Source organism: Saccostrea echinata, unplaced genomic scaffold, assembly GCF_033153115.1.
Source record: "Saccostrea echinata isolate AGI-Se365-2 ecotype Australia unplaced genomic scaffold, CSIRO_AGI_Sech_v1 ptg000023l, whole genome shotgun sequence".
NCBI lineage: Eukaryota > Metazoa > Mollusca > Bivalvia > Ostreida > Ostreidae > Saccostrea > Saccostrea echinata.
Genome location: NW_026889772.1, coordinates 9,887,599 through 9,897,506, shown reverse-complemented (window position 1 = coordinate 9,897,506; position 9,908 = coordinate 9,887,599). Strand labels below are relative to the sequence as shown.

At 33.9% G+C, this 9,908-nt stretch overlaps 1 protein-coding gene across 1 annotated transcript; it reads right to left on the bottom strand.

The window, feature by feature from the left end:
* Window positions 1-1,971: 1,971 nt before the first annotated feature.
* Window positions 1,972-9,844, bottom strand: LOC133191443 (isocitrate dehydrogenase [NADP] cytoplasmic-like). Its single transcript, XM_061327200.1, has 12 exons — window positions 9,768-9,844; window positions 9,646-9,685; window positions 9,080-9,186; window positions 8,217-8,303; window positions 6,817-6,977; window positions 6,510-6,656; window positions 5,846-5,913; window positions 5,377-5,445; window positions 5,136-5,287; window positions 4,867-5,007; window positions 4,196-4,358; window positions 1,972-2,501 (listed from the first exon to the last, which is right to left on the bottom strand). Exons 1-12 carry the CDS (start codon window positions 9,781-9,783, stop codon window positions 2,420-2,422), a joined length of 1,233 nt encoding a protein of 410 aa, XP_061183184.1. The 5' UTR covers window positions 9,784-9,844; the 3' UTR covers window positions 1,972-2,419.
* Between the last annotated feature and the right edge of the window lie 64 nt (window positions 9,845-9,908).

The following is a 9,908-nucleotide window of genomic DNA, read 5'->3' as shown; positions in this document are numbered from 1 at the left end:
GTATATGAACTTAAACGCACACACACACACACACATCTTTAAAGAATTTTGATTTTAGATGTCACTCGAAACGGGCAGTTTGTTTTTGTTAAAAAAAATAATTTTATCGACACACAAAGAAGACAACAGATTTTATAGTCGTCAATCACTATTTTTGCAATGGCTCTCGTTACATTTCAGCCCCCCCAAAATTTGTCGCGATCAAGAAGAATTTAATTGAAACTGGTTGATTTGTAGAGTTTCCAGTATATCGATGGTTTCCGAATAATGTTTTAATCTTATATGTTTAAACGTATTTGTAGTCCCACCCGTTTACGATAACTCTGATTCACATAATTTACATTTTACAGATCTCAAATCAGCTATTCTTTTAAAATACTTCCAAGCTTTATACGTTTGTGGCGGCATCTTATTAAATTATATTTCGTTGACTAGCACAGGTGTAAATGAGGTAATTATAACTCAGGTCTTCAACATTTTTATACCCCCCGGCAATCAAAGCTATCAATTATACAAACTGTGAAAACTAATCAAAACCAATCCATCCTATTTGTGAACCACTAGATCAAGTTTAACAGTAAATAAATTTAAGGAAATGTGTTATACATTTATAAGCAATATAACATTTATTTTCTACGTATTTATTATGTAAAATGTATTTTTATCCGAGTAACCGAATAGCAGTTTTACTAACCGATACTCGCATCGTTCGACGGTTAATCGGGTACTCGTTGACAACACTAGTTTTCCTTTATCCAATGTCAGCACTTAGTGTATATACAATGTATATCCTTTGCATTCATTACATCTAATTTCACACCTTGAACTTATGGCTGGCATGTTGGATTTCTTACATCGTCTTTTAGTATTTACATTTTGTGTTGTTTTACATGCATTTGCATCTGTTCATAATGCATTGAACTGTGAAATTGATGTTACTTTTTCTCCTGACATGGTGTAGTTGTGTATCTGTATACATTTTATATTTTTATCAAGACCAAGTAACAATGGCGGTGTTAGATATGTCCACTCGGATGTGATCTCTACAGTGAAATACTTTGATCCATGAAGAAGTTGTAGGCTTACATGTATATATCAAGACCAAGTAACAATGGCGGTGTTAGACATGTCCACACAGGTTTGATCTCTACAGTGAAATACTTTGATCCATGAAGAAGTTGTAGGCTTACATGTATATAGGGGCTTGAAAATTGAGACTAGTGGAGAGAAATATGGCAAACAAGAATGAATCTCTTCCTTTTACAAGTTGAGTTAAGCTTAAATACTTTTAATTTCTTGATCATATAAATAGAGCCATTCTCATCAAAACTTGGCACAAAGTATCTTTGGGGAATAAGGGGAATTATAGCTACTTCATAATTATCCTCAGCCATGAAAGAAAAATCCAGCACAAACTGCTATTTCAAATAAATTTGAGAAAGTACCCGATGAAGGTTTTTAAATATTTTTTGAAACATAACATCTAAGAAAAATACTGTAGAGTCCATCCTTTTGGTTGAGAACATGGGGATTGATTTCAATGTTGAATAAGAAACATGATCCTGTAGATTGAAATTGGAATTGTATCTAAGATAATATGGAAAATTGATTGATGAAATTGATCTGATCTCTACTTATCAATGGAGACCTGGAGCATTTGACCTTTTAATCCGACAATGAATATGAATCTACTGTGGTAGCATTCTCTTCTTTGCAAAGTTGATGAATGCAAGGTGGATGTTCTCTAGCTGTGGTTGGAGATTGACATTGCTTTAGACTACACAGACAATATTACTGTACAAAAAATATATACCACTATCATTCTAGGGAGGCAGGAAAAATGTGTGGCAAATTTTTTATGCATAGAAAGTCAAAACATAGTACTTAAAAGTATTTATTATAAATTTATGTCATAAAAGAAATACATTACTGTAAGTAGTTAGTACTGATTAAATCATATTGCTGTGTTTAAAATAATTTTTAAAAATTCTAAGACCTTTAAAAATGCACTAAAACAAATAGGACACAAAATAAACATGACAGATAAAATCACATAAATTTAACTATACCCTGTAAGCTTATTTTTTACTTACAAAATCACTCAAAAGAGATATCAAAGGATATTTAGTAAAACACATATCATACATGTATTACAATGTACAATCATGTACAAAACAAATACAGACACAGATCATATAAAATCATGTGTTTCAAAACAATAACGTAAATAAATCAATGATATTATAGAAGAATCACAGGTAAAAATCTGAATACTCTAGATATCACTCAAACACATGAACTTGTACACATGTACCAAACACTGATATGTTTTGCAAAGAGAAAGAAGGAGAAGATGTTTTTTATGATCAAGTTAAGCTTGAAATGTCCTTGTTCACAGCTTGCTAGAGTCCTTATCTAGTCAACTGGCTTGTTTCTGGGTCAACAGCTCAGCAATCTTGTCAATGAACTCAAACGTGTTCAGGTAATCTGATCTCTGGACACTAAAATTAAAAAAAAAAAGATACTTATCCTCCTAACCACTGATTACAAGAATGTTCATGGTATATGTATGTGCTGAATATGACGGACACAATATTTCTCTCCATATTTCTTACTTGGTGCAATGAACTGTTCCATTTTTATATACTCACAGTTTGTAAATTCTCCTCGAATAAATAAAATACCGTATTTAAAGTAAAGTTTTATATTATATTATTACGCATTTTTTATTATAATTGTAGATGCACACCCTTACTGTAGAAAAAGTATTCTACAAATTATACTGCCAACTCATTTGTTCATGCCTTGACACAGATCATACTGCCTACTCAATTGTTCATACCCATGATACAGATAATACTGCCTACTCACTTGTTCATGCCTTTGACAAGATAATACTCCCTACTCAATTGTTCATACCCATGATACAGATAATACTGCCTACTCACTCGTTCATGCCTTTGACATGGATAATACTGCCTACTCACTTGTTCATGCCTTTGAGAGAGATAATACTTCCTACTGGCTTTTTCATGCCTTTGACAGAGATAATACTGTCTCTTACTTGTTCATGCTTTGACACAGATAATACTGCTTACTCACTTGTTCATGCCTTTGACACAGATAATACTGCCTACTCACTTGTTCATGCCTTTGACACAGATAATACTGCCTACTCACTTGTTCATGCCTTTGACACAGATAATACTGCCTACTCACTTGTTCATGCCTTTGACACAGATAATACTGTACGTGTACATAATTTGGCGTATTCAAAATTAAGTGCAATCAATGGATATGCAGTTGTTGGCGTAATAATGAATTAGCGCTACACAAGTCCGTGCCGTATATTGTATTTGTAAATGATTATTTAGCGGTATTCATGAATTAGCGCATCATACTGTCTGTGCCAAAGCTGCTAAAATATGAAGCCCGCTTTTTTTAAGTACACATACAGTACTTCCTACTGGCTTGTTCATGCCTTTGACAGAGATAATACTGTCTCTCACTTGTTAATGCCTTTGACACAGATAATACTGCCTACTCACTTGTTCATGCCTTTGACAGAGATAATACTTCCTACTGGCTTTTTCATGCCTTTGACAGAGATAATACTGTCTCTTACTTGTTCATGCCTTTGACAGAGACAATACTGCCTACTCACTTGTTCATGCCTTTGATACAGACAATACTTCCTACTCACTTGTTCATGTGTTTGACACAGATAATACTGCCTACTCACTTGTTCATGCCTTTGACAAGATAATACTCCCTACTCACTTGTTCATGCCTTTGACACAGATAATACTGCCTACTCACTTGTTCATGCCTTTGATACAGACAATACTTCCTACTCATTCATGCGTTTGACACAGATAATACTGCCTACTCACTTGTTCATGCTTAGACACAGATAATACTGCCTACTCACTTGTTCATGATTGACACAGATTATACTGTTACTCACTTGTTCATGCCTTTGACACAGATAATACTGCCTACTCACTTGTTCATGCCTTTGATACAGACAATACTTCCTACTCATTCATGCCTTTGACACAGATAATACTGCCTACTCACTTGTTCATGCTTTGACACAGATAATACTGCCTACTCACTTGTTCATGCCTTTGACACAGATAATACTGTTACTCACTTGTTCATGCCTTTGACACAGATAATACTGCCTACTCACTTGTTCATGCCTTTGATACAGATGGCTAAATCTTTGGTCATTATGCCTGATTCAATGGTCTCTATACATGCCCTCTCAAGGTCATCGGAGAACTTCCTCAGGGCTTCATTCTTGTCTAGTTTGGCTCTGTGGGCAAGTCCTCGGGTCCAGGCAAAAATGGAAGCTTAAATGGAAGTTTTATACATGTAATTTTATGTCTTAGTTTTGTATACGTGTTTTTATATTACAAGGATTCTTTTAATACAAGGAAACATTAAAGAAAAAGAATGGTTAATTCTGAAGTACCGTACACAATGATTGCTTTAAAGCAAATTTACAATACATATATCAATTTCCTTTTCAACTGCTGACAAATATGACATTTACATAAATTTAATATAATCATTTACATGTTTGAAAGAATAACAATAATAAACTTTATTAACAGTTAAGGTGAGTAAATTTTAAAAAATGTTGAAATCATGTACAATGTGGTTTTATATATACTTCATTATGTTGATATGTCAATGTGTGCCAACAGTCCTTATATACACTGTATATGTATCAAAATTTCAGTCTAGAAATCTTGGAATATGTTTGCCAACTTTCTTATTTCAAACGTAAGGTAATTAATCTAAGCACCCAGTTTATTTCAGAGAAACCATACATAATTACTATAAATGGATCTTTACCTATGGAATTAGTTGATGTTTCGTTTCCTTTCTGATGTTGACGGAAATGCCTGGTTACTGTTCCGTGAGCAGCCTCGGCTTCGATGGTTTTACCATCGGGACAGACCAATACACTAGTCATCATTCCTAGGGATCCAAATCCTACAAACAATAGTAAAAATTTAAAAATTACACATAAACGTGTGTGACACTATGACAATTGACACATCTACTACACATTCATAAACTTTGGTGCTGTGCTATACATTTGAGAAAATTTCTGCACAAACCTTGAGCAACAGAATCAGACTGTACATCTCCATCGTAATTCTTACATGCCCAAACAAAGCCTCCTTCTGATTTCATGGCGTATGCTACCATGTCATCAATAAGTCGATGCTCGTACCAAATCTTTTTCTCCTCATACGCCTTCTTGTAATCTCTAAATACATGCATATTTATGAAGCCAATGTGTTTACTGTAAATGACTGAGAATGCTTGAAAGTATGTTTATACATTCAATATACTCACTGATCATAAATTTCTTGAAATATGTCCTTGAATCTTCCATCATATTTCTTGAGAATGGTATTCTTTGTGCTGGAAAAAAAAAGATGCAACATTATTACCTTTGATATATTGTGTACAACTGACAGATCCAATAATGCTTACTGGTACAAAACCAAAATCTTTCAATTCTTGTCTGCTGATTTGTAAACTTCAAGTGTGACTTACAAGACTAACACACTATTAACTACAATTTGCTACTGTAGATCACTAAACTTTCGCGACACTTTATTTTCAAGAGATAGTCAACGTCTCTTTATTAGCGAGACAGAATATTCACGAAATGTGGTTATTGCTCTAGATAATCATAAGGATTACTATTATACTATAGACAAGAATAAATTTTTTTGCGAGCACACAGTCTCGCGTAATTACATTAAAATAAAGATCTCGCAAATAAAAGGTGATTTACAGAAAGAGAAATATAATTTACCTCAAATATAGTGGCCATTCCTTTTGTAGAGCAAACTGGAAAGAACTGTGGGCAAATTCTCTTATACTCTGTAACACAACAAGAACAGAGTGTTTACAGTTTAAAATTTAAACTGTCCATGAAAATACTGCTTTTTGTAGAATTGAAAACTGCCCTCAATCTCATATGCTTTGACTATTGAATAATCTTGCTACAATTGGTTTTTCAAATAATTGACTTCCACATAATGTATACAGCTTTGATTCTAAACATGATTTTAATAGATTAGTATTTTCTTTTTCATTTTCTGAATTCAGCATTTTCTATCCTTTTACTGAACATTCACTGTCAAATTCGATTTATTTATCTACAACCTTATTTTCACTGTTTTAGCCTGCTTTAATGAGAGTGAAAATAAAACTGTAGTGAAAATAATGTTGTATATTCAACTAATCTATGCTGCTTTTAATGGTGTTTAGAGGTTATTAAATGTTTCATAATGTATACATGACCTGAAAAAATAATCTACAACTCTTATCTGTTCACATTATAATAGAAAATTTCTCATTTCAGAACAGTGACACACAAAAAAAATTAAGAAAGGTGACATATCGTGATACAGTCCCAATGTTTCATGATATACCATGATACACTTTAGCTGTATCGTTACAGCCCTAGTTCTTACCTTGTCTGTGTTGTACATGGCTAGAGCTACACCTCCTGACTCTGTAAAGTCAAACACGTTGTAGTTCTGTTCCTGGCCACCATTAGCTGGTGTGAACTTGATCTCTAGTTTACCTGGTCCAGGTACAACAAAATCTGTGGCACGGTACTATAAATAGAATTCATCGTAAATATGGTGGATTTAAACAAAATAAACTTGAACAAGCACCCAAATCTTGTTCTTAACTTTTACAGGATTATCTATTTTTTTCAAATGGGTGCAAAACTGTATTTTCTTTTCTAATAAACTATACAATAATGTTTCTGACCTGGTCTCCATAAGCATGACGGCCTATAATGATGCTTTTTGTCCATCCAGGTACCAGACGGGGAATGTTGCTACAGATGATGGCCTCGCGAAAAACTGTACCTCCTAAAATATTTCTAATTGTTCCATTGGGAGACTTCCACATCTTCTTCAAATTGAATTCTGAAAATATCAAATCAATGATTTAAATATAAAACTAAATTATTTTAGTGCAGAAATATAAATTAAATCCACTCTGTAATGTAAAATGTGGTACCTTCTACTCTATAAAGTATGGTACCTACCCTCCACTCTATAAAGTATGGTACCTACCCTTCACTCTATAAAGTATGTTACCTACCCTCCACACTATAAAGTATGGTACCTACCCTCCACTCTATAAAATATGGTACCTACCCTCCACTCTATAAAGTATGGTACCTACCCTCCACTCTATAAAGTATGGTACCTACCCTTCACTCTATAAAGTATGTTACCTACCCTCCACACTATAAAGTATGGTACCTACCCTCCACTCTATAAAATATGGTACCTACCCTCCACTCTATAAAGTATGGTACCTACCCTCCACTCTATAAAGTATGGTACCTACTCTCCACTCTATAAAGTATGGTACCTACCCTTCACTCTATAAAGTATGGTACCTACCCTTCACTCTATAAAATATGGTACCTACTCTCCATTCTATAAAGTATGGTACCTACCCTTCACTCTACAAAGTATGGTACCTACCTTCCACTCTATAAAGTATGGTACCTACCCTCCACTCTATAATGTATGGTACCTACCCTCCACTATATAAAGTATGGTACCTACCCTCCACTCTATAAAGTATGGTACCTACCCTCCACTCTATAATGTATGGTACCTACTCTCCACTCTATAAAGTACGGTACCTACCCTCCACTCTATAAAGTATGGTACCTACCCTCCACTCTATAAAGTATGGTACCTACTCTCTGAAATTCTGTGCAGCGATTTTTGAGGAGTTGCGCTGACAAAAAAACAGGACTGACTGACTGACAGACAGGTCAAAAACATTATACCTCACGCAACTTGCTGCGTGGGGTATAAATATGGTACCTACCCTCCACTCTATAAAGTATGATACCTACCCTCCACTCTATAAAGTATGGTACCTACCTTCCACTCTATAAAGTATGGTACCTACCCTCCACTCTATAATGTGAAATGCGGTACCTACCATACACTTTATAATGTAAAGTGTAGTACACACCCTAAATGATGTAGAATATGGTACCTACATGTACCCTCTAAAGGTGGTACTCAACCTTCACTCTGTAATGTACATGTTATATGTGGTACCTTCCTTCCATTCTACAATGTTAAATGTGGTAGCTACGGTACCCTCCACTCTATGATGTTAAAATCAGTACATACCCTCCACTCTTTTCTCATCTGGGGTAATAGTGGCACACTTAATTCCTACATTGTACTTCTTAATAGCATTGGCAGCATCAATTGTTACTGAAAAAATGTACAGATATTTTCAACACAAATAAGGGAACCAGGTGCCCATTTTACAAAAGAATTAACTTACGACTAAGACCAAAAACTTGAGTTGATTGTAAAATTTTGAAAAATTAATGTTTCTTTTTAAAATAGCTAGCATAAAGATATCTTACTACATTCCTTTTAAAAAGATTAAAACCATTTTCAATATTACGTAAATAAAAAGTTATATTAAGCAGAATTAAATTTTGGTCTTCGTCGTAAGTTCTTTTGTAAAACGGGTCCCAGTACTATATAAATTAGTATCTCAAATACTGTTATATGTCATTAATCCAAAGATTTCAAAATGAATCTTAGGTCCAGACCTTATTAAAATTCAATTATCAACTTTCTCAAATTGTCAACTCATTTAATATGAATCCTCCAATATCTTGATGAACTTTGGGAGTCTTGATTCAAATTCCAAATGGTAAACTTTGCCTCATTCAAGTATTAAATATTTCTTACTATCATTATTATTCCCTTAAAATATCTTGCTCTATCACAGAATTACCAGGTTTAAAGCATGTAAATAAATTTATTTTAGCCAAAATTTTAAACTCAATTAGATGCAATATATCTATATATATGTACAGTCTGAAATGTTGAAATATTGACACTTCTGGTTTTTAATGCTGTATTATTTTGAGCAATATACCCCCTACTGAGGAAAATCCTTCATTGTTAAGTTGTGTATACCCTGTGGTAATATTATGTAACTACTGGGTAACAGCTGTTATATCACTCTATACCTTGGTCATCTGTAGCGTCTCGATTTTCCATTCCAAGATCATATGAATGGAGCTCTAATTCAACAAAAGGCAGGATCAGCTTTTGTTTGATCAAATCCCAAATAACCCTGCAAAATTATGGGAAAAAATTTCACATTTTTTTAAAAGCAGGGAATAAATAACAAGTGAAATGTCTTGAAAAAGAATTCATAAGTTCATTTCATGCTATAAAATACCAAGAGGAAACTGTTAAAATTTTTGTCCTTAAATGTTAAAGTGATTTTATTTTATTTTTATTTTTACTTTTTTTTCCTCTTTTACTGATCAGTTAAGCTGTGTAGAAATTCTGAATAATCTAATATTAGATCCGCCAATGATTTCCGACATGCCACATGTCATTCGATATTCCTTTTATACGTTCAGAAATGTAGATGCCCCTTCGTGTCCAAAAAAGCATATGAAAATAAATTATTTATATATACATGTCGATGTTGATTACATTTTTTCTCTCTAAATAACAGTAATAAAAGATTTAGTGACAAAAAACAGCTGTGGACAGATGCTCCGCCCACTTTGGCATGACTTACCGGGTCATTTCATCTCCTTGCATTTCGACAACTGGTCCGCCTGCAAAACAAAGTCAATTTATTATTTTTGTCATATCTCGAATTATTGTATGTATATATTTTCTTCTTTTTGGATTGTATACCTTTGATTTTCCCCATCTTTCCTGTAAAGAGACCGGTAGAGACACGCGTGCGTACAGTTTGACGTTATCGCTCGAATGAACTTTGGACGCTACGGAAAAGCCTGTGTGTCACAAATTTGAGGTTCATCAAGGGATAAACAG

Coding starts and splice junctions, on each gene's coding strand:
- LOC133191443 (XM_061327200.1), bottom strand. Junction 5,446..5,845: donor GAATGGCCACTATATTTGAG/GTAAATTATATT, acceptor TTTTTTTTCCAG/CACAAAGAATACCATTCTCA. Junction 4,359..4,866: donor AACATCAACTAATTCCATAG/GTAAAGATCCAT, acceptor CTTCCATTTAAG/CTTCCATTTTTGCCTGGACC.